The sequence below is a fragment of the Myxine glutinosa genome, chromosome 12 (assembly GCF_964187855.1).
Source record: "Myxine glutinosa chromosome 12, kmMyxGlut1.1, whole genome shotgun sequence".
Classification (NCBI taxonomy): domain Eukaryota; kingdom Metazoa; phylum Chordata; class Myxini; order Myxiniformes; family Myxinidae; genus Myxine; species Myxine glutinosa.
In genome coordinates this window covers 57,131,734-57,157,335 of record NC_136272.1, presented here as the reverse complement: position 1 = coordinate 57,157,335, position 25,602 = coordinate 57,131,734, and the positions used below count along the sequence as shown (strand labels likewise).

At 44.0% G+C, this 25,602-nt stretch overlaps 1 protein-coding gene across 1 annotated transcript in view; it reads left to right on the top strand.

The window, feature by feature from the left end:
• The window catches only part of LOC137437425 (neurobeachin), a 677,671-nt gene that overhangs the window by 547,551 nt on the left and 104,518 nt on the right, over window positions 1-25,602 (top strand). The window contains exons 39-41 of the mRNA XM_078766839.1: window positions 6,873-7,022; window positions 16,486-16,622; window positions 21,765-21,882. Coding sequence (XP_078622965.1) covers window positions 6,873-7,022; window positions 16,486-16,622; window positions 21,765-21,882 — 405 coding nt within the window. The remainder of the gene's footprint in view (window positions 1-6,872; window positions 7,023-16,485; window positions 16,623-21,764; window positions 21,883-25,602) is intronic.

Below are 25,602 nucleotides of genomic sequence, written 5' to 3'. Positions count from 1 at the left end.
ATTAACATCAGGAATTATACAATTTTTATTGTGATTATTGTTGCATTTGTATACATTAAATGTAGTTATTATTCCACTTAACCTGCTTTTCTACTAATACTAACTTCACCCCTTAATTTTCGAATAGTCCCGTTAAACATCAGGAGAAAACGTTATTTAAATCGATTAATCACGTGATGATGCTTTGTTTCGTCAAGACGAAGCATTCTCTTTACACTGTGTTCATCACCACTCACAAGGTGATACGTTTTGTGGGTAAAGTGAAAACCACCATCGGTCACATCTCGAAAGATTATGAACCACAATCTATCTCTCGTGATCTCGGGTTGAATTTGTTACATGACGTCATTGAATTTGGGGGCCCTGGGCATGTGCCCAGTGTGCTCGCGTGTGCTTGCGTGTGCCCGCATGTGCCCAGTGTGCCCGCATGTGCCCAGTGTGCCCAGTGTGCTCAGTGTGCTCACATGTGCCCGCATGTGCCCAGTGTGCTCAGTGTGCTCGCATGTGCCCAGTGTGCCCGCATGTGCCCAGTGTGCCTGCATGTGCCCAGTGTGCTCAGTGTGCCCACATGTGTCCAGTGTGCCCGCATGTGCCCAGTGTGCTCGCATGTGCCCAGTGTGCTCGCATGTGCCCAGTGTGCTCGCATGTGCCCAGTGTGCCCAGTGTGCCCGCATGTGTCCAGTGTGCTCGCATGTGCCCAGTGTGCTCGCATGTGCCCAGTGTGCCCGCATGTGTCCAGTGTGCCCGCATGTGCCCAGTGTGCCCGCATGTGCCCAGTGTGCCCGCATGTGCCCAGTGTGCTCGCATGTGCCCGCATGTGCCCAGTGTGCCTGCATGTGCCCAGTGTGCTCGCATGTGCCCAGTGTGCTTGCATGTGCCCAGTGTGCCCGCATGTGTCCAGTGTGCCCGCATGTGCCCAGTGTGCCCATGCATTCGGCAAACTCGTCCAACATCCCCAAGCCGCAGTGTGAAAATGGACTCTCCGGGTGGCGCCAGCATTTCTCAAACCTTCTTGCTGTTGCAGCTCCAGAAGAAGCACTGAACATAACAAAAGTCTTTCACACTCACCAAGGGATCTCGGTGGATCCTTTCTCAATAGAAGAACTGGATGCAGCTTTATGTCAAATTAAGTGCGATAAAGCACCGGGCATGGAAACCGGGCAAAACCTTGGAGTCAAAACTTGGAAACTGCCTGATGTGGAGTCTATATTGTTACACTTCTGCACCAGCACATTTAATGGAGGTCGCCCTAGTCAATGGGGTGAAGCTGGAATAGTTCCCATTCACAGGAAAGGTAATTTGGCATTTCCCACAAACTATCGTGGAATCAGCCTGATACAAACCGCAGCCAAACGTTACAACAAAATGTTGCTCAATCTCATTCGACCAAGCACTGACGCACTGCTCCACTTTAACCAAAATGGCTTCAGACAAAGCCGATCTACGTCTGCTTAGATTCTTGCACTGCCAAGGTTGGTTGAAGAAGCAAGAAAGAGCAATCTTGACATTGAAAAAAACAAGAAACAGCAAGCTGGAGGTTGAAAAGGCAAGAAAGAGCAAGCTGGAGGTTGAAGAAGCAAGAAAGAGCAATCTTGAGATTGAAAAAACAAGAAACAGCAAGCTGGAGGTTGAAAAGGCAAGAAAGAGCAAGCTGGAGGTTGAAGAAGCAAGAAAGAGCAATCTCGAGGTTGAAGAAGCAAGAAACAGCAAGCTGGAGGTTGAAAAGGCAAAAAAGAGCAATCTCAAGGTTGAACGAGCAAGAAAGAGCAAGCTGGAGGTGAAAAAGCAAGAAAGAGCAAGCTGGAGGTTGAAGAAGCAAGAAACAGCAAGCTGGAGGTTGAAAAGGCAAAAAAGAGCAATCTTGAGGTTGAACGAGCAAGAAAGAGCAATCTAGAGGTGAAAAAGCAAGAAAGAGCAAGCTGGAGGTTGAAAAAGCAAGAAACAGCAACCTGGACGTTGAAGAAGCAAGAAACAGCAAGCTGGAGGTTGAAAAGTCAAGAAAGAGCAAGCTGGAGGTTGAAGAAGCAAGTAACAGTAAGCTGGAGGTTGAAGAAGCAAGAAAGAGCAATCCGGAGGTTGAAGAAGCAAGAAACAGCCAGCTGGAGGTTGAAGAAGCAAGAAAGAGCAAGCTGGAGGTTGAAGAAGCAAGTAACAGTAAGCTGGAGGTTGAAGCAGCAAGAAAGAGCAATCCGGAGGTTGAAGAAGCAAGAAACAGCCAGCTGGAGGTTGAAGAAGCAAGAAACAGCCAGCTGGAGGTTGAAGAAGCAAGAAACAGCCAGCTGGTGGTTGAAGAAGCAAGAAACAGCAACCTGGACGTTGAAGAAGCAAGAAACAGCAAGCTGGAGGTTGAAAAGTCAAGAAAGAGCAAGCTGGAGGTTGAAGAAGCAAGTAACAGTAAGCTGGAGGTTGAAGAAGCAAGAAAGAGCGAGCTGGAGGTTGAAGAAGCAAGAAACAGCGAGCTGGAGATTGAAGAAGCAGGGAACAGCAATCTCGAGGTTAAAAGAAGCAAGAAACAGCAAGCTGGAGGTTGAAGAAGCAAGAAAGAGCAATCTCGAGGTTGAAGAAGCAAGAAACAGCAAGCTGGAGGTTGAAGAAGCAAGAAAGAGCAAGCTTGAGGTTGAAGAAGCAAGAAACAGCAAGCTGGAGGTTGAAAAGGCAAAAAAGAGCAATCTTGAGGTTGAACGAGCAAGAAAGAGCAAGCTTGAGGTGAAAAGGCAAGAAAGAGCAAGCTGGAGGTTGAAAAGGCAAAAAAGAGCAATCTTGAGGTTGAACGAGCAAGAAAGAGCAAGCTCGAGGTGAAAAGGCAAGAAAGAGCAAGCTGGAGGTGAAAAGGCAAGAAAGAGCAAGCTGGAGGTTGAAAGGGAAAAAAAGAGCAATCTTGAGGTTGAACGAGCAAGAAAGAGCAAGCTCGAGGTGAAAAAGCAAGAAAGAGCAAGCTAGAGGTGAAAAAGCAAGAAAGAGCAAGCTCGAGGTGAAAAGGCAAGAAAGAGCAAGCTGGAGGTTGAAAAGGCAAAAAAGAGCAATCTTGAGGTTGAACGAGCAAGAAAGAGCAAGCTCGAGGTGAAAAGGCAAGAAAGAGCAAGCTGGAGGTGAAAAGGCAAGAAAGAGCAAGCTGGAGGTTGAAAAGGAAAAAAAGAGCAATCTTGAGGTTGAACGAGCAAGAAAGAGCAAGCTCGAGGTGAAAAAGCAAGAAAGAGCAAGCTGGAGGTGAAAAGGCAAGAAAGAGCAAGCTGGAGGTTGAAAAGGAAAAAAAGAGCAATCTTGAGGTTGAACGAGCAAGAAAGAGCAAGCTCGAGGTGAAAAGGCAAGAAAGAGCAAGCTAGAGGTGAAAAAGCAAGAAAGAGCAAGCTGGAGGTTGAAAAGGAAAAAAAGAGCAATCTTGAGGTTGAACGAGCAAGAAAGAGCAAGCTCGAGGTGAAAAGGCAAGAAAGAGCAAGCTGGAGGTGAAAAGGCAAGAAAGAGCAAGCTGGAGGTTGAAAAGGAAAAAAAGAGCAATCTTGAGGTTGAACGAGCAAGAAAGAGCAAGCTCGAGGTGAAAAAGCAAGAAAGAGCAAGCTGGAGGTGAAAAGGCAAGAAAGAGCAAGCTGGAGGTTGAAAAGGAAAAAAAGAGCAATCTTGAGGTTGAACGAGCAAGAAAGAGCAAGCTCGAGGTGAAAAGGCAAGAAAGAGCAAGCTGGAGGTTGAAAAGGAAAAAAAGAGCAATCTTGAGGTTGAACGAGCAAGAAAGAGCAAGCTCGAGGTGAAAAAGCAAGAAAGAGCAAGCTGGAGGTTGAAAAGTCAAGAAAGAGCAAGCTGGAGGTTGAAGAAGCAAGTAACAGTAAGCTGGAGGTTGAAGAAGCAGGGAACAGCAATCTCGAGGTTGAAGGAGCAAGAAACAGCAAGCTGGAGGTTGAAGAAGCAAGAAAGAGCAAGCTGGAGGTTGAAGAAGCAACTAACAGTAAGCTGGAGGTTGAAGAAGCAAGGCACAGCAAGCTGGAGGTTGAAGAAGCAGGGAACAGCAAGCTGGAGGTTGAAGAAGCAAGAAACAGCAAGCTGGAGGTTGACCGACCGACATTTAAATTTACTAGTAGGCCTACACCCGCTCACTACGGGAGCTGCAGAAAGGGTCATTCCTCTTTGGGTATATAGATTACAGTCGATCTCTGGTCGGGTCTCAAGAACATTGGGTGTGTGTTCATTTACCAAGTTTCTTGTGGAGAGAACACCAAGTGGTTTCAGCATTCGAGCAAGAACTCCATTCAAAACCCTTAAGGAACGGCTGGCTTGGCAAGCGCTAGCTAGCTGCTTGGTAAATGAGCACACCCCCTACTCTTGTGGGGTATATAGATTACAGTAGATCTTCACTCAGTTCTGTAAGTAAAACTTACCTCATGGATGTTGGGATTCCTCTAAATTTCTTTGTTTAATGTTATAAACAGCATTGGCGACTGTTTAAAAAGCTAAACATGCGTGTTTGTGGTTTATACTATTGTACAAGCCCGGCTACGCCGCTGTTAGACTTCTGGTATTGGTTTTTTTTCTTTAACTTCAATCTTCAAATGAAATTGCTTATGATGTAATATCACGAATATTACAAATAAATTTGTGCAAAAATAAAAGTGATGTGCATCAGGCGTTCATGTGAGATGCAAAAAAGCACAGCCTCGATTTCTTCCGAACACCACGATCGCTTCGGAGAAAGAAAAACACCGAAGCAATGTTCAACATATTAATATCTTCACATGTTCCTTTCACAACAACAAAAACAACAACATGATCGCTTCGGAGAAAGAAGCCTTTCTAAGCCTGGAGGTCTGAGGCCCATACCTACTATGACCTTCTCAAGGCCATTGACAGATATCGGCTGCAACCGTTCGAGATATATATATATATAGATAGATAGATATAGATATTTGATGATCCTTGCTTTACACTGAAGAATGAATGAATGAATGATCGTTTTAAGGCCATTTTCCCTGCTAGAGCGGGGGTTAGCCTTGCGGGCCCCATGACAATGGGGGTTAGTCTGCTGATGTTAGATGCCCGTTAGTCTGCTGCCTTTACACTGAAGGGAAAACTGAAATCGAAGACATTGTGCAAAACGATTGGGAATGCTGTCTGACGCTTCCGCAGTTAGCTTGGGCCGACCCGAGCAGAAACATGGCAGCCATGGCGAGCTGTCCGGGTAATGGGTGTAAGGCAGTACTTCGACGATCCGGCGGATCCGCCCACAGATTTGCTAATACATAGTCTGTCCGATGAAACATCCAATCAAAAACCACAGTTTGGCTATTTAGTCTAAAGATAGGACAGGTTCATATGGGCAGATGGGTTCATATGGGCAGATGGGTTCATACGGGCAGATGGGTTCATACGGGCAGATGGGTTCATATGGGCAGATGGGTTCATATGGGCAGATGGGTTCATATGGGCAGATGGGTTCATATGGGCAGATGGGTTCATATGGGCAGATGGGTTCATATGGGCAGATGTTAAGTTTCATATGGGCAGATGTTAAGGTTCATATGGGCAGATGGGTTCATATGGGCAGATGGGTTCATATGGGCAGATGGGTTCATATGGGCAGATGGGTTCATATGGGCAGATGGGTTCATATGGGCAGATGGGTTCATATGGGCAGATGTTAAGGTTCATATGGGCAGATGGGTTCATATGGGCAGATGGGTTCATATGGGCAGATGTTAAGGTTCATATGGGCAGATGTTAAGGTTCATATGGGCAGATGTTAAGGTTCATATGGGCAGATGTTAAGGTTCATATGGGCAGATGTTAAGGTTCATATGGGCAGATGTTAAGTTTCATATGGGCAGATGGGTTCATATGGGCAGATGTTAAGTTTCATATGGGCAGATGTTAAGGTTCATATGGGCAGATGTTAAGGTTCATATGGGCAGATGTTAAGGTTCATATGGGCAGATGTTAAGTTTCATATGGGCAGATGTTAAGTTTCATATGGGCAGATGTTAAGTTTCATATGAGCAGATGGGTTCATATGGGCAGATGTTAAGTTTCATATGGGCAGATGTTAAGGTTCATATGGGCAGATGTTAAGTTTCATATGGGCAGATGTTAAGGTTCATATGGGCAGATGTTAAGTTTCATATGGGCAGATGTTAAGTTTCATATGGGCAGATGTTAAGTTTCATATGGGCAGATGTTAAGTTTCATATGGGCAGATGGGTTCATATGGGCAGATGTTAAGGTTCATATGGGCAGATGTTAAGGTTCATATGGGCAGATGTTAAGGTTCATATGGGCAGATGTTAAGGTTCATATGGGCAGATGTTAAGTTTCATATGGGCAGATGTTAAGGTTCATATGGGCAGATGTTAAGTTTCATATGGGCAGATGGGTTCATATGGGCAGATGTTAAGGTTCATATGGGCAGATGTTAAGGTTCATATGGGCAGATGTTAAGGTTCATATGGGCAGATGTTAAGGTTCATATGGGCAGATGTTAAGGTTCATATGGGCAGATGTTAAGTTTCATATGGGCAGATGGGTTCATATGGGCAGATGTTAAGTTTCATATGGGCAGATGTTAAGGTTCATATGGGCAGATGTTAAGGTTCATATGGGCAGATGTTAAGGTTCATATGGGCAGATGTTAAGTTTCATATGGGCAGATGTTAAGGTTCATATGGGCAGATGTTAAGGTTCATATGGGCAGATGTTAAGTTTCATATGGGCAGATGTTAAGTTTCATATGGGCAGATGGGTTCATATGGGCAGATGTTAAGGCCTGTGTGGCTGTGTCCACCCGGTTGTAATTGTTTTTATCCCTTTTGCATTTTAAGATTTTAAATGTTGTTGATTGGGAGGGACAGGTTGTACGAATGTCATGATAACAATGCTCAAACTTGTGCCAACAGTTGGTGCGGATGAAGAGGCAGTAAAACAAACTCGCAAGACCATCCGGGCACAAACGCTGGGCACTCAACATGCAGACAGCGAGCTCATGCTTGAAGGGGAAGATGATGCTTTGAGCCTCATGGAAGAGAAAGAGCTGGACAACATGGCCGGTCAGTCTGCTGCCAAGTGGTCTCTCTGAAATTACATTCATGACCGATGAATGCTCCGCACACTGTTGTGCAAAGGGAAGGTTTCATGATATTTAAAGGAAAAGACTCGTGAGAATGTGGCTGTTTTCCACATTTGTGATGCACAATCTTTTCCGACACAAGATTGAGGTTTATTGAAGAGCGAGATGGCAGGAGGGGAAAGGGCAACAAAATGATAAAATGGCCGTGACACCAGAGGTAACTGCAACAAGCAAGAGGATGAATGAATAGGAAAAGAAGAAATACAGGAAGGAAGGAAACATAATAACCTGCGAGGGGGTTGTGTTAATAATGGGGGTAAAAAGGATCATGACCAGGTATGGGGGATGGCATTAAATGGCGGTGCACAACTTGCTTGAAGCACTGGAAAGAAGAGTGGGATGGAACGGCCTCGAGCAGGCAGTGTCATAACATGAGAAAAGAAGGCCAAAAGAGTGCATATGTACGGTGAGTCCGGATTGTGGGAGTTTAACCACGAGAGGGTTCTTGGAAGAATGCGTGCATCCCGGTGAACCCGGGAGGATCGGAAGGCGGAGAGAGCACAAGGAGTTAGGCTGTAGGATAGGTGGTAAAAGAAAAAGGGAGGCAATCGACTTGTCTGTCATGTGCAAGCAACAGGCTTGGTGATTCAACCTCGTTGCAGGAGACTCCCATAATTTTGAATGCTTTGGCTTCGACAAATTTCAGGAGAAACAGATGCGATGCTGGGGCATGAGCCCATAGGTGAAACTCCTCCATTGAGCTATGGACGGAGGCCTTGTTGGCTGAGAGTAGTTATGATTTATCAAAGAATGGCTTTAATTGACAGAGGATACCCAGTTTGTTACTGGCTTTGGATGCCAGCTTTGCAATATGGGCAGCCCAGGAGAGGTCATGACTGATGATGACGCTTATATGTTCGAGACATTTTCCAGTGACTGCCTTTCAGGATAGATATGTGGATGAGTTTGACAATGCTGGCACAACAGGGTGAGGTAGGAAGAATTGCCAGAATTGAAAGGCATGTTATATTTGTTATGCAACACCTAATCAATTACAGATTATCAAAAAGTGATGCCTGCCTGTCAGTCGTACAACACAATATGGAGTCATGTGCAAAAATGAATAGAGAATTTCTGGAGCATTAGAGAGGTCATTAATGGAGATGACGAACAAGTATAGTCCTAAGACATTGCCTTGAGGGACTCCAACCTCCACTGGAAGGGGAGGGAGGAGGAGAATACTCACATAAGCACCCATCGTGTGCTGACAGATTTAATCAAAAGACAACATGTTGTACTTCACAAAAAATTGGTAAAAAAATACGAAATTCAAACACCAACAAAAAGACAACAGGTATTCCCCCCACTTTTAACCCCCTCCCTCAGATATGCTACCTTGACAGAAACCCTACCTGGGGTATTCCCCCCCACTTTTAACCCCCTCCCTAGGTAGGCAGCATGCAAAATTTTGTTGGATTTGTTTTGGTAGATTTTTAGTTTTTGAAGCATATATAAACAAATAAGCACTAATTGAGCTTTTTGTCATTTCTGTCATTTATCATTTGTCATTGGATGAGTTCTGACCTGGTGTTGCCTTTCTGCAAATGACGTTTCTGATTAGGCCTTTAAATACTCATAGTTTCATAATTGAGTCATTTTGCTTTTCCTTGAAAGTTTCTGTACTTTATGTTTTCCGCTCAGTTGTGAATACCGAAGTGGTTGTGAATGCATTTATCGTTCTGAATACACGAAGCACTTTAAATATAAATGCTAAATTTGCATTTGAACACCAAAATTAAATGCAACCTAACTTTGTCAATCTGATTGATTTATTTATCATCGCGTGTCTAAACATCGTCCGATGGTTACACAAACCTTTTTTTGTTAAAAAGTAAGAGTTGAATGCTGAAAGTTTGTCCAATTATGGCTATTTTGAGAAAGTTAATAAGAAATGACATCACTGTTTGTTAAAGCATGTTCTGAGTAAAGCCAAGATGGCAGCTAACATTGTCACACATGTTGTGCGACAGGTTTATCTTTATACGTTTGTTGCGAAAGGGAACGTCAACCCAGCTGAAACTTACATGCGACCATCTGACTTTGGAATACACGTCAAACACCATTGAGTTTAAATTGTAGAAGTTTAAAAAAATATCCATGTGTTGGTTTTGAGATCTTGAGTATAATTCTCATAAACAACTCAAACATTAATGTAATGAAATGAACAGCTTTTTTTTTGTTTGTTTGTTTTTGTGTACAAGATTGAGGCTTGTGTAAGAGCTAACATTGATCACAAAAAGACATACTGACACATAAAACATGAAACATAAGATAAAGGGAGTGGGAGACAAGATGGGGAGAGAGAGGGAAGCACACAAGTTCAACATTTGAGAGCAGGGACATCGGGAGATCTGTGGGAGGGAGAGGGCTTGGGGGGAGGAGGCGTGGGACGGGACGGGGCGGGGGTGGGAGAGGTTAAAAAAAAAAAAACACAAGGACACTGCTAGGACTTCCAGGAAAGAAGTCGGTATTTCAAAAAAGTGGATCTTGGGTGAATTAACGTGGGTAGAAAAGTTCAAGGTTTTGGATGGGGGAAGATAATAGATGGTGGTGAGCAGCTGTTTTAAAGACCTAGAGGAAGGAGAGGGATTGAAGAGAGTGGGGTAGTTTGTTCCATGGGTGGGAGAAAAGAGGAATGAAAGAGTGAAGGTCAATAGAGAGTCTTGATTTTGGTAGTTTAACCATAAGAGGGTTGCTGGCAGATCTTGTGCGACCTTTAGGAATATTTGGGGGACAGAGCACAGACAGAGCTGGGGGAGCAAGGCCAGAGAGGAGTCGGTAGAAGACGGAAAGACCACCAACCTGCTTGTGGCGAGTGAGTGAAAGGCCCTTGGAGTTAACTTCATCGCGGGAGATTCCAATGATTCTGTCAGCTTTTGTTTCAACTGCGTGAAGCCGATGACGTTGTGAGGGAGGAGCACCGGCCCAGAGGGGAGAACAGTATTCCATTGATGGGAGGGTTGTCCATAATAATTCGATAAGCGTGATATTACTAAACATGAAATTGTAGAAGAATTGGATGCAAGTGTTGAAACATTCATTTATTCTTACCCGGAATTGAGTAAGGTCAGTGGAAGGTGGGTACCAAAGAACGTCATGTTTGATCAAAAGGAAGTTCATGTGGCCATTGCAACAATGCTCCTGGAACTCTATCAGAGTGAGACAGAAGGGTTGCTTCTTTAAGAAGAATGTAACATCTGATGTGACCAAATTGAGCAGGAATGCAGTTGGAGACGTCCTTTTTTTTAGCTCACCGGAAACGTACTTCCGGGGAGCTTATGGGTATGGCGCATCGTCCGTCCGTCCGTCAGGCCGTAAACATTTGCAACTTCTTCTCTGAATCTGCTGATGGGATTGTGACCAAACTTGGCACTAATGATATTTGTATGCTGCAACTCAAGTTTGTTCACGGCATTAATAATAATAAAAAAACACCGGGGTTTAAAGGGGTCTAAGGTGGGGTCAAAGTAGATCCAGGTTTGACCCCCAAAATAGGTATTTGCTTTCTTCTCAGGAACTACACACACAATTTCGATGAAAAAATTATTTGTGGTGTTATGATTATGTTTGTAGGATTGTACATGATGCCCTGTCTTCTGGCATCCATTGACATTGCTTTAAAATACCGTGATACTGCTGTTTAAAATACCTTTAGTCCGTGTAGTATACCGCTTTATTCTACCAGGTGAGCGCCCAGGGGTATTACCCCAATTTTCTGTTCACAATGTTGAGGCTTGTGGTGGAGCTAGATCACAGAATGGTTCATGACGTGACGGATCAAAAGGAACATTTGAAAGAGAGGGGGGAAACTCACAAACGGCTGGGATGAGGGACACCGTAGAGGGAGACTTGAAGAAATAAGGGATGTGGGGAACAATGAGTGTTTAGTGTCGAAGAAAAGAGGTTTGGATCCAGGTAGATTCTCTATATTCAATCCCCCACCGTCCAACCCACTCATCCGTCATCCTGGAAAACCTGTATGGAAATCCTCCGATAAATCAGAGTTCAAGCATATTTACATACATATTTTGTGTCCAAAGCAAAATGTTGTTTCAAAGAAAAAAGCCAATGGACGCCAGTCGGCATCGATGAACTGGTGAAGGGCCATACCCACTGCGACCTCAGGCGCTTCCCCCATCAGGCATGTTGGCACCTCTGGATTTGGCCAAGCTGCATCGGAGGGAATTTGAAAAGGCTGAGAGGCATGGTGACTGCTGCCTTCAGGATGCCCTCTGGATCCACGGGAATCTGATGGTACGCACAAACGAGGTTGGCACCTCCATGTAGCACCATGGAGTGTAGTGGTAAAATCCTGAACGTGTGGAATGTGGTAACGGTCTGGAACAGTCGCATTGTTTGTGGACCGGTAATCCCCACAAGGGCGACAATTCTCAGGTGTCTTTTAAATACCATGTGTAGTGGTGAAGCCCAACTTCTGGACGATGATCTGATGATCCCAGACTGCAACATGTCATCAATCTCCTGGCGGGAAGTACATTAATTATTGGGTGCTAGTCAACGTCCACTCATGAAAACCGAGGTTCCCGTCATCTCGGTATGATGTGCGATCTGATGTTTGATGGGCTGGATTGTCTCCGATGGGCGTGTTATAGACAGGAAGTCATAATATACTTTCTGAAAATGACATGTGGGCATCGATGGAAGACACGTGATATTCAGCGACGAAACGGTGGATGCTTTACCGGGAACACTAAGCTGTGTTGAGGCACCCAATGCACGTACATGTTTGACATCGACGATGAGATTGAAATGATGCAAAATATCCGCACCTAGTATGGAGTCTCTATAATGTCAGCAATAGTAAAAGCTCATGGAAATGATCGACGTAAACCCAAATCAAGCTGGAGGAAACGTGCTCCAGAAGTAGCAATAGCACTTTTAGCGGCATGCAATGGATATTCCTGTCGATTGTTTTTCCATTCAGCTGCAGACGGTGGCACAATACTCACATCTGCCCCTGTATCTACAAGAAAATGAAGTCCGCCAGTATGATCCATTGAGGAAGACAAGGCGACTGACGTATGGCCCAGGTGAGCTCGTCACCATTTGTTGTGGGCCTCGTCGTTTCTCTGCAGCCGGTACGAGCATGGTGCTTTACAATGACGAACATTAGCACCTAAGGTGACGTGGTACCAACACTAATCTGGAGTGTTCATGCATGGAAAGTGAAGGCGAACGGTAGCTCGGTATACATCATTTCTCTCTGTTCCTTCAAGGGGTACACTAAGATGGGCATGACTGGCGTTGCACAGCATGGAACTCCATGCCGAGCTTCTTGAGGTCCGCCATTTCAGATTGTAGCTGTGCGACGTACTGTTGTGGATGTGTCACATTAGCCACGGTCAGTGTACCAGTGTCAATGAGATAATCAGGTAGATCCGCAGCGGCGGGTACTGCTAGCTCTGCATTAGCTGCACGCATCGTGTGGATGTGGGGTGGTAAACGTTGCAAGAGCAACTCACGAAAGAGCGACTAGTTGAAGCTGGCATGTCGGTCACCAAGAAGCTGCTGCATATGACTCAGTAGTGTGTGGGTCTTTGATCTCCAAAATCCTCAGGTCTAAGAAGTTGTTGAAAGTGGCAGTGGTCAGTGTGCTTTATGAGTACGATCTTCAAAGTCATGTATGTGTTGTTCTTTGGAGGTTCTTCTAAAACAGTGGTTCCCAACCTTTTTGTACTCGCGACCCCTTTCTCAAAACCCCGAAACACACGCGACCCCCCTGCCATCAGCCGTTTCAGTTTTACAAAAGTATCGCTGGAATTCCTTTTCTAGGGACTCAAGGTGTCTGGTAATCTCATCCTTCAGGAACTGATCTAGTTCGCCCTCAGATTCATTCATCACTCCGCAGAGTTTTTCAAAACATGGCGATGTTCCCAAGATTGACTTTCCGACGCCAGTTCTGCAGTTTAGATATGAAGGCCCGTAGATTGTCTTGAAATAGGAGAGTGTGTGTTTCTCTTCCCTGAAATTTCAAATTCAGCTTGTTCAGCTGGTCGAAAATGTCCGCCAAGTACGCAACCCGTTTATACCACATTTCATCATCGAAGGGAGCCAGAAGATCTCTCTTTTCTTGCACTTCCAGAAAGAACCTGATTTCGTCTTTCAGCTCGAAGACACGATTCACAACGTTCCCTCGCGACAACCAGCGTACAGCCGTGTAGAAGAGAAGGACCTCATGGTCAGCATCCATGTCTTTGCAGAGTTCTTTGAATGGACGAGTGTTGAGTGCCCCAGCCTTCATGTAATTCACAATTTTGATCACAGAATCGAGCACTTCCCGCAGAGTGGCAGGAAGCATCTTACTGGCGAGAGCATATCGGTGGATCATGCAGTGGATGCCCTAAGCTTGGGGAACCAGCTCCTTCACTCTTGTCTGGAATCCTGAGTTCGATCCTAGCATAGCTGGTGCTCTGTCCGTACAAACCCCGCACACGTTTCCCCATTGAAGACCTTCGGTATGAAAAAGGTAGAGACCTTTTCCATGACGTCAACAGCTTTTGTAGTGGTTTCAAGTGCACTACAGAAGAGGAATTCTTCTTTGATGTCGTCTGAATGAATGTACCTCATGAAGACAAGCAACTGAGAACATGAACTCACATCCGTTGATTCGTCGAGTTGAAAGGAGAACAACAGAGAATCTTTGATTTCATCCAAAGCCTGCTCTTTCACATCCATAGACATATGAGAAATATGCCTCTGAAGAGTATTATTCGACAAAGATACTTGCTGCATCTTCTTCGCGCTGGCTTCCCCGAGAATGAGCTTCACCATCTTGAACATGCAGGGTTTGATAAGTGTCTCTCCAATGGTGTGAGGCTTTTTGTGTTTGGCAATTTCCAACGCAACTTCATATGAGGCCTCCACTGCTGCTGCATTATGTTGCTGAAAAGACCCACTAGCATCGAGCTTTTGACGTTTGAGAAGAAGCTCATGGCGTTTGAAGAACTCCAAATCCTTCTTTGCGTGTTCCGGATGCTTCGTCTCTAGGTGACGCTTGAGTTTCGAAGGTTTCATCGACTCCACACTCAGGACAACATGGCACAAGATGCATTGTGGTTTCTCGACGCCGTTGTTGGCGAGTACTGTGGTGAAGCCAATGTTGAGGTAGTCTTCCGAGTATTTGCGCCTTTTAGCCATTGCTTCAGATCTGTAAATACAAAAACCCGGAAATAGACTATGTTCATCTCATATCGGCAACACATCGAAAAGAGCGAGCGAAAACTATAGCCAACTCCACCGGCACAACATTATGTTGTGTGTTCTAGGTATCAGCGAAATGAAAGTTTTGGTAATGTTCCCTTCTCCCAAGGCTACCAAGTTCTCCCAAGGCTTCTCGACCCCCCAGCCCACCCTCCGCGACCCCCTGGGGGTCGCGGCCCACAGGTTGGGAACCCCTGTTCTAAAATATGTCTCACTTCCATCACATACTCTGGTGACAAGGAGGCAACAATGTATTTTAATTGTGTCAACTTGGTAGTAATGTTCTTGAATTGGACTTTATGACTTGTGCAAACCATAGCTGAGGGTCATTAGGCCAGAATACGGCAGCTTTATGGAAACCCTGCCACAGATGAAGCTGGTTGGGTGACATCCCGGGGGTCGTTCCTGGCGACTGGTTGCGTTCCTGTTACTCCTTGTGTCATCTTTTGGATAGTGTCTGGGTCACCAATTTAGCGTTGAAGAAAAGACGTCTGAAACATTAGGATTCCGAATCCATTCTCTTTATTCAAACCACCACTGTACAACCCACTCATCCGCCTTCCAGCAAAACCCATACCGGAAATCTCCCGATAAACCAGAGGTCAAGCATATTTACCTATTATGTATCCAAGGCAAAATGATGCCGCTACAAGGCAAGGGGAGGACACAGGGAGTGAACAAGTTGGATACAGCTGCAAACTCTCAGGAAGGACAAACTGGAAACTTGGAAATAGGTTGGCTCAGGGAAGGTTAATGGGGGTAGAAAATATCTTTGTTGTGGCTGGGATTTAACGGATGATGAAAATAGCAAATCACATGCCCCTGGAATGGCAAAAGCCAAAGATGTATGACCAGATAGCATTAAGGTGCGGCCATGTTACTGGTGACAATTATGCATACTTAAAGCAAAGGAATAACAAACAAAGCAAAAGCAATAAAAATTACTTTATTATCTCAAAGCAAGGAAGCTCACCGAGAGCTGATTTATTACACTTCCAATTCACGAACACTTGGGTTGTTGTACCTAATCGTGCTGCAGCATTCGGTGCAAGCATTAAACTGTCCATTATAAAATTCCATCATATGCACATTTTACAACAAGAAGCAAAAGCAAAATGGCAGGGATACAAGGTGTGCACGTTTGGAACACCTTTGAACACTTTTTTTTGGAAATTAGAGTGTGGAGGTCACGCATGTTCGTAAGAAATATATCTATACAAGGACAGTTAATTCTCTTTTTAGTCCGAGCTCCTCTGTGAGCCTCGACTTTGTTGTTAACTCAACTGGACTATGTCCAGCTGAGTTTTTGTCGACACCCAGTGTCCGTCGTCCTTCTGTCTGTTTGTCGTCTGTAAACAATTCGATGTCTACGCTCTAAAAGTCACAAATATTGATCAAATTTGATGAAACTTGTTATGCAGCATCTTTAAGACAAAAACTAGATTGGGATTGCATTTGGTTGTTGCACGCCCAAAAATGGTCGCGGCAGGGCGGCCATATTGAAAAATCAATTTTTGTCAATCTGGTACTTCCTAATGTAGCTAGAAGGCTGAAACTTGGTGTGTAGACAGTATGTAACAAACCTCAACACACATAATAAATTCAAGTCTGAAATCTGAGAAAAGTAATTGTAGTTTTACTTTTCATGCCTCACTTAAAACTCAATTTTTTCTAGTTTCCTGTTTGAACACGAGATACCTTCAACGTTACTGTACCTTTTTAGCACATATAAACGATATAGTTTGTGGTTCTATTATGCATATTCTAACCATAATGATATAGACCAGTTGAGTTCAGGTTCCCTGGAACCTCTAGTTGATATGGTCATGTGTTATGGAAAATCAAGAGTATGGGGTGTTCCTGAAACGCCACCTTTTTCTCAAGGTATTTCCCAGACATGTAAAAGTTTTCTAAAGAGCAATATTCTTTTCAGGCAAATTTCATTTAAATATAACTGCAAAGTGTCATGACTGTCCACAGTTATAAAGTCACGTGTAGTATTTAATCGTTGTTGGTGAGAAATTGATGTCGAAGAACATTCCTCTTCACAAGAGTCGAACTCGATTTGCGTGTTCTTTAATGTATTCACAACAATGTTGTTGAATTTTCGCGATTTGTTGGTGTATTTTGGTTTATTTGTGTGTTTATTCTGCTTTGGGCAGGGCCAGTGGTCGTCAGCACTCCAGCCCAGCTGGTTGCTCCAGGTGTGGTGGCCAAAGGGACCCTCTCAATAACGACCAATGAAATGTTTTTTGAGGTCGACGAGGATGAAGCCAGTTTCAAGAAACATGAGCCTCAGGTAAAACTTTGAGATGACACTTTGTCCTAAACTCCAATGTCTGTCCAAACTATAAACAAAAGATTTGTTAATATTAGTATCATTGTTGTTTATCAATTGCAATTATTCTCAGCAATTATTTGATATCTTTTCAAAATAGACGATATCAACAAAACCCTTGACGTTTACCATGACGTTGCACTTGTTAACTCAACTGGACTACCGTCCATTTGAGTTCATCACATACTGAACCCTCCGGCGTCCGTCGTCTGTCGTCGTCGTCGTCTGTCGTCCGTTAACTTTTCGACGTTAACACTCCAGCGTCCACAAATATCAACCGATTCTGATCAAACTTGACATGCAGCATCCTTACCCCAAGGAACAGGTTGGTATTACATTTCAGCCCGATGCGTTGAAAAATGGCGGACTTAGGCGACCATTTTGTTATTGGTCATGAAAACGACGTTAACACTCTAGCGTCCACAAATATTAACAGATTTTGATCAAACTTAGAATGTTTAATCATTACCACACAAGGTAGGTTGCTATTGCATTCCAACCCGATCCGTCACAAAATGGCCGCCATAGGCCGCCATATTGTTTTCAGCTCTGAAACGACGTTAAGACTCTAACGTCCACAATAAGTCAAATCTAGTACAGACAACTGACCTACTTTAAAGTTGTGCAGTCAGTTCAGTTGAGTTCTGCTTCCCTGGAAGCTCTAGTTTTATTCACAATACACATCTTATGGCATCTTTCTTTGAAGTGAATAGGATCCAGGTTGATTAATTAGTCGACAACCTTCCAAAATATAACAAGACGTTAAAAAACTTCTTTTCAACAAAGTAGTTTTATCGATGCAGGTTTTTATTATTCATCCAGTCACGGTAAAACAGGATGTTTATAATTGAAAAAGCTGCACTTACAAGTGAGTAGAGCCGACGTTCCGGTGAGAATTCACTCTCCTTGGTCATGGCAGATGTTGAAGTGAAGAAGCTTCAGAATCGCCACGTCACCTCCACTGTTGGTAGAGTCAATTTGGTCCATAGACAAATCCGGGCATCACGTGATGATCGCAGATGGCATGGAAGAGATGTAATAGCCTTGCCCCACGTCCGTGACGGATGAAATCACAAACCACCCTTTCTGCTGAGAGATGGTGATTCCAACGCTTTCGCAAATGGATTCCTTTACACCGAGAGCAAACCACTTTTTTCTCTGTCTAAGATGACCACTTGACTGGTATCAAGGCTGTGCCCATGCAGGTTCAAGTGCGTATATACAGCAGAGTTCAAAGCCTCTTCATGAGCGGACGGCGATGTTGGTTCATACGGGCCTTAAGAGTTTTCCGAGTTTCTCCTGTGTAGATCCCAGTGCATGATGGGTCTCCACATCTGACGCCATACACCAAGTCACGTTTCCTATCTTTCCGGATCTTGTCCTCAACATGAACTAACTCGCTGTGCAGAAGCAATGAAAAGGAAGTCGATGCATGTACTGTATGTACCGATGAAAGTCACTTCTTGAATGGACTTCAGGGAGACCCTTTCGTTCTACACTTATGAAGAACATTTATTTCTTCCTCACTTACGAAGGTCATTTATACCATGTGCCTTTCAAGTGTTAAATTCAAATTTCAAGTGTTAATTTACTGTGTCACTGAAGAGGAATTTCCCTGGATATGGGACAATAAATATCACTATTGCTATCCCACCATATACAGGGTGTGGCAAAAAGATGTGACAGTTTTAAATAGAAATATTGTTACGTTTTTGGGGGTAGGTGATGAGCACTGATGACATACCATAGTGGAGATAGGACTGTGTAGGGAAGCATGAACCGCATGCGATAAGAAGCCAATCTCGATGTATGTAAGTAGGAAAACTGTGAGCTTAAGGTTGTTTATGTGTTCTTCACACGGGAGTTGAAGACATGCTAATTAACTCTAGGGTTTAAGATTAATCTCCCCAATATGTGATTGCCTCATGTGATGTCCCCTATGTTCTTATAATTATTACAAGGCCGGCCATGCAACGCACCATTAATCAACCGACATAAATGCCGACAGAAATCCGAACATTCCCGATCAAGCTAAACCCTGCCCCACCATCGCCAACTATACCCAGACATTACGGTCTACAAGTAAACCCCTCTCCAGTGAATCGTAATAGACAATTAACCCCGCCCACCAACCTACTAAGGAAAAAGGCCCTGCCCAGTCGAAGCAGAGAATCGGTGGGCGGTCAAGAGGGCCGTTAGGCCCTGCCCCCGAAGTGCATGATTGGTCGGGGTGACGTCATCGAGAGACTTCGAGAATGGAGGACGAAGAATCTTCTCTCTTGTGGTGGCTTTGTGGCAGCCGGCCGCTTGTGTCGTGTGCGCTCGTGCCGAGAACTGTTCGGAGCTCAGCGAACCTTTGCACGTTGGAGGTAGGGGTGCTGTTTGACGGTGGTGTTTTTGGGGGAACTGGAGCCGCATCACGTTTTTGGAGGGAGTGCAGAGCGAAGAAGGACCAGCCGCACAAATTGCCTCACGTTAGTGGCGCAGTGAAGAGGAACTGCACGCCATCTTATGCGCTTTCCGAGCGAGTGGCTTCGGGCTGCCAAATAAAATGCGCTTCTTCATTTTATTTTCATTATCTTTTTCCTTGTCTGTTTTTGTAACTGCGTGGAGGATCCCTCAAGTAGGAATTTATTATGTAGGAATTTCAGAAAATTTCAGAATATCAGAATAAGAAACAAGTAGGAATTTCAACTATTTTACTCCAACCTTTATTTCGTCTTAATTTATTTTCAATAAATTCATATATTTTATTTGTGGGGTCTTGTTTGCATGGTGTTGGGTCCGAGAATAAACCCGTGTGGCTTTCGTCCGTGCAGGAAAGCACTTTGGTTCCATCCCGCGCGCGCCGAAAAGTGCCGCCACTTTTCGGCTTGATCCCCTCGGAGTAAAAACTTATGGCCTTCCGTCATCTGGCGGTGTTAATTGCTGTTGACAGGACAATATATTTTAATTACACAAGTTATTTATTCAACTGTATGAACATTTTTAATTTATACATTGCAATTTCTTCAGAAAACATTGAGTTTTGAAAGCGATGTCAGTTAAATAGCCCCTTGGCAGGTAATACATTCCGTTCTACTAGTACCCATAGCCATCATAACTTTTACTGTAGGAATGGCCTGAATTCCTCTTGTAATGTTTTATTTCAGTTCATTGAGTGTATGTGTGGCTTGGTCCTGCACGCTCTGTCTTATAATCCCCACAGGAAATATTCAGGAGGGATGAGATCAGGAGATCCGGGAAGGCAATTAACATCTCCTGAATCTGGAGATCAGCTTTCCATGAAAATGCTCTTGCAACAGTTCCGTACATAGCCTTGTAGTGTGGCATGTAGCCCTGTCTTGTTGTTTCATGGAAGTTTGCCACAAATCTGTTTATTTTTATTACTCTTCGTGATGGTGCATCACAAATTTGGAAATGCCTTCTGAATCGTCTTTGTGCTGAAATCAGAGAATATCTATGGACGAAATACCACTCAATCACAAATGCTAGTTGCTCACGTGTCCAATTTGCCATCCCTGAGGATTAATTACTTTTTAGCTCCATTTCGTCTGATACAACTTGAAAAGGAAAAAAGTACCAATTACCTCCCATTATCATAAAAGTATTCCATCCTGAAATCTGTCCCATCTTTTTGCCACACCATATATAAAATTTTTTGCCACCATCCCACATTTACCGCACGTGACAAAGCTGAATGCCTCAACTCTGTGTTTGCCTCAAAATGTTGTGTCCCAAATCCATCTCTCTCTGTACCCACCTTACCCAGTCAAACGCAGCTGCTCCTGGACTCTGTGTCCTTCTCTCCTGACAAGGTGGAGAAGTTTCTGTTAAACCTCGACACTGATTCTGCGACTGGACCAGACGGCATCAGCCCACGGGTGCTATAAAATCCTGCTCTGCCGCTCTTTCACACTCTCTCTCTTTTCTCTTCACCTTCTCTTTTGCTCAAGGTCATCTGCTATCTTTTTGGAAATCAGCCAACATCACCGCTTTACACAAAAAATGTGCAAAAACAGATCCTTGCAACAACAGACCAATCAGCCTTCTCCCAATTATCAGCAAAATCATGGAATCCATCATTGCTTCGGATATCAAATCCTTCCTCTTCTCCAATGGCTTGATCTCTGATCATCAATTTGGTTTCAGACCAGGTCACTCTACTCTGGACATGCTGCTTCTGCTGTCTCAACAATGGATGGAGGTCCTCAACGCCAAACAGGAAATTAGAGCTGTCTCCCTTGACATATCACGTGCCTTTGATACGGTCTGGTACCCTGCTCTGCTCACCAAATCTCCTATGGTATCCATGGAAATCTCCATGCATAGCTTGCGGACTTCCTCTCTGGTCGTATTCAACATGTGGCCCTGAATGGATTTCTCTCATCTCCCCTTCCTGTTCAGGTTGGAGTTCCCCAAGGCAGTTGTCTGGGCCTTGTGCTTTTTTCTGGTCTTCATCAATGATCTCTCCGACTCTCTGGAAAGTCCTCTCTATCACTTTGCTGATAACTCCACTCTCTGCCGCTCCATACCTTATCCCTCAGATCGGCAGTCTGCAGCCTCCTCACTCTCTGCAGACCTGGACAAAATCACAGACCATGTGTTTTTTTTAACCTCTCCCACCCCTCCTCCCCACTCCCCTTCCCATGCCTCCTCCCCCCAAGCCCTCTCCCTCCCACAGATCTTTCCAATGTCCCTGTCTCTGCTGTTGTGCTTGTGTGCTTCCCTCTCTCTCCCCATCTTGTCTTCCACTCCCTTATTGTATGTTTTGTGTGTCGGTTTTTTTTTTTGTGATTAATATTAGCTCTTACATGAGCTTCGATCTTGTATACAAAAACAAACAAACAAAACAGCTGACGTATGCAACACTTTTAGCATCCATCTGTCTCAGACAGGGAAAACATTTTTTTTCAATTTTGCCAAATGCAAATGTTTAGACAAAAGCATTTCATTGTGGCAGAGAATTTGTTCCACAATCATTGTATTATAAATGTATTTTTGTAGGACAGACGGTAGTTATCACAACTCAATGGAGGGGCATGTGTGGTTTTACATTCATATCAGAGACTTGGCAATCACTGTCTACTTGTTTGCTTGCAGGTGTTGGCGTACACTGAAGGATTGCATGGAAAATGGATGTTCAGTGAGATTCGAGCCGTCTTCTCTCGGCGATTTTTGCTGCAAAACACCGCCCTGGAGATTTTTATGGCCAATAGAAGTGAGTTCCATCTTATGTTCAAGAAACAATCCTCATACTTGTATAACATGGATAACTTGTGTTGCACCGTTTTTATTCCTCTTTTTCCCCACCTCTAAACAAACCTCCACACTCTTCAATCGCACTCTTCCCTCCCGGTCTTTAAAACAGCTGTTCACCACCATCTCATATCTTCCCCCATCCAAAACCATGATCTTTTTTTATCCCTGTTAATCCATCCCAAACCCAGCTCCATCAAATTCCCTGTTTTCTTTCCTGACAGTCCCTGTAGTGTTCAGCTTGTTTATCCTGTGTACCCCACCCCAGCCCTCTCTTTTCCACAGATCTCCTGATGTCCTTGTCCTCGCCCCTCTTGTGTCCTGCTCCTTTTGTTGCATGTTCTGTGTGTGAGCTCTTATACGAGCATCGATTAAGTATACAAAACAAAACAGAGAATCACCAGCTCTAATCATTACTTCATTTTGCACTTCACATGCTGCACCTTATACTCGTAGCGGTAATGTAACATATCAAATTTCCTGGAACTGCAATTAATTTATAAACAGCCATGTCTTGCCTCTATGGGTCTCTGATTAGTTGTGAAATGTCTTTCTATCACCCCCTATATATTCACAGCCAATCAGGCATTCATAACCTCTCCCCCCTATTTAGATCAAGTAATTGTGATTATTTAAATTTAAATTTAGTTTCTCCTTGAGCACCTATCTGTCAGGCAAATTGATTGTTGTACATCATGGATGCTTTAGTTTTGAGAAATTGCTTTGGTAAGCCAACGGTGAACTTAGTTTTCGTTCAGTTTCATTCCAACATTCAGGGGAATCATTTGTTTTTCCCATGAATTTAAAGAATATAATCTAATATATAAAGAAGAAAGTTTGCTTGTTTGTTTGTTTTTTAATGCATGCTGACCCTGCAGGATCCACTGCGACCAAACTCTGCATGGCCTCCTCTTTCATCCAGAGGAAGGTCAAGGGCTTGCTTTGTTTGGATAAAAAAATTGACCCCAGATAAAACCAGATAATTCGCCTTCAGGCCTCGATCGGGTCTTGTGCTTATGCACTCCTTGGGTTTTTTTTCCCCCTGGGAACGATCAAGTAATATGTATTGTGAAGATCGTATGTTGAGGTTGTAGTGATTCGATGTCAACAACACACATTTTATTGTTATATTGATTACACGTGCGCCAGTTATTAAAAACACTAGTATAAAGCCCGTCAAAAATGACGGGTTGGAACAGTTTATTTGACAGTGCATGCCAAAGTCTGAAGCCTTGGCCTCGTGCCAGGTGTGCTTAAATCTTCTTTATTTATTAGATATCTTTCAGATGTAAATGAACACTCGGTTTACTCTGTGCACATTGCACATCGTGTAAAGCAAATTTCACCTCCCTGCGCCTTGTATTTATTATGATTTTAAAAAAAAAACGCTTCTGTACACCACCTTTGAGGCTCGGTTTGCAAGCCACCATCTACAATTCCAATGTAAGAGACATGCTTACTCTTCTTTTGGGTCTTCGGAGTCCTCGGGGTCTTTTGGGTCCTCTGGGTCATTTGGGTCTTTTGGTGTTCAGGGTCTTTTGCGTCCTTGGGATCTTTTGGGTCTTCAGGGTATTTTGTGTCTTTTGAGTCTTCTGGTTCCTCAGGTTATTTTGGGTCATTTGAGTCTTCTAGGTCTTGGGTCATTTGAGTCATTTGGGTCCTCTGGATCTTTGGGGTCCTCAGGTCTTTTTGGTCCTCTGGGTCTTTGGGGGTATTTAAGGATCTTTGGGGTATTTTTGGTCTTCGGGGTCTTCTGGGTCTTTTCAATCTTTTTGGTCTTCGGGTTTTTTATGGTCTTTGGGATATTTTGGGTTTCTGGGATATTTTGGGTCTTTTGGGTCTTTTTGATATTTTCGGTCTTCTGGGTCTTTGAGGGTCTTTGTGATATTTTGGGTATTTGAGGTCTTTAAGGGTCTTTGGGAATTTTTGGATCTTCAGGATCTTTGGGTCTTCAGTGTCTTGCAGGGTCTTTGGGGTATTTTGGGTCTTTAAGGGTTTTGGGGTATTTTGGGTGTTTGGGGTATTTTTGGTATTTTGGGTCTTTAACAGTCTTTTGTGTCTTCAAGGTATTTTGGGTCTTCAGGGTATTTTGGGTGTTGAAGACCCATTCGGTCTTCAGGGTCGTTTCGGTCTTTTGGGTATTTTGGGTCTTCGGGGTATTTTCGATCTTCAGAGTCCTTGCTGGTCTCTTGGGTCATTTGGGTCTTTGGGGTTATTTGGGTCTTTTGGATCCTCAGTCTTTTGGTCCGTTGAGTCTTTAGCGTGTTTTGGGTATTTGGGGTCTTTTGGGTCTTCAGGGTCTTTTCAATATTTTGGGTCCTCTGGGTATTTGAGGTCTTTAAGGGTCTTCAGGGTATGTAAGGGTCTTTTGGGTCTACCAGGTCTTTTGGTTATCTTGGGTCTTTGTCTTTAAGGTTCTTCGGGGTCTTTTGAGTCTTCGGGGTTGTTTAGGATCTTTGGAATATTTTCAGTCTTTGGGGTCTTTTAGGTCTTCGGGGTATTTGGGGTTCATTGGGTCTTTTCAATCTTTGGGGCCTTTTAGGTCTTCAGGGTATTTGGGGTCCATTGGGTTTTTGGGGTCTTTTCAGTCTTTTTAGTCTTTGGGTTTTTTTGGTTCCTCTGTGTCCTCGGGGTCTTTTGGGGTATTTAGGGTCATTGGGGGTATTTGGTGTCCTCTGGGTACTTTAGGTTAAGTATTTGAGGTTACATTTGTGGGTGGAGTCAGGTCACCTCTCCAACCAATGGGTGAAGAGTGTTAGCTCTGTTAGCTCTTTCTTAGAGTGTTAGCTCTTTCACGAGCCTCGATTCAGTATACAAAAAAAAAGAAGGAAAAAAAAGAGCAGACGTACATACATACAAACACCTGCTCCATTATATATATTGTAGATTAGTTCCTCGATTATAAACTGACGTTTGTAGACGGACAAAGTGAACCAATTGCTTATCCCCGTTTTTTGCTTCCCGCACATGGAGTGGTCTGAGAGGATCATTAACCAGTGTGGCTGCTACATTCAAGTGTAAGGTGTGCACAGAGGGAGCTGCAGATGGAGGAAATGTTGAGTTGGATCTTGGAGACTGCGTGAAGCTGGAAGGTGTGAAAACATTTTGCTACCTCTGAGACATGCTGAATGGAGAAGGTGGATCAGACTCGGCAACGGTTGCTCGAGTGAGATGTGCATGGACGAAGTTTCGGGAATTGAGTGGCATGCTGACGAGGAGGGGAGTGTTGTTGAAGCTGAAGGGAAAGGTGTACGCTGCATGTGTGAGAAGTGTTATGATTTATGGGAGCAAGACATGGGTAATGAACGTAGAGCAGCAATGAAGGGTGGAAAGGGTGGAAATGCGAATGGTTCGACGGATGTGCAGAGTATCGTTGAGAGAGAGGAAGACAAATGATGAATTGCGAAAGATGATGGGAATAGAGCCTGTGATTGATGCTGTGAAGAGAAACAGGTTGAGATGGTTTGGTCGTGTGTTGAGGAAGGATGAAAGTGACTGGTTGAGAAGAGTGATGGAAATGAATGTAGAAGGAAGTAGAGGACGGGGAAGACCGAAAGACTTGGCTAAATATGGTTGAAGAAGAAATGCGGGCAAGGAGGTTAACAAGGAGAGATGCAGAAAATAGGACAAGATGGAGAAGATTGTCATGGGGACCGCAAGGCTCACCCCCGCTCTTGCAGGG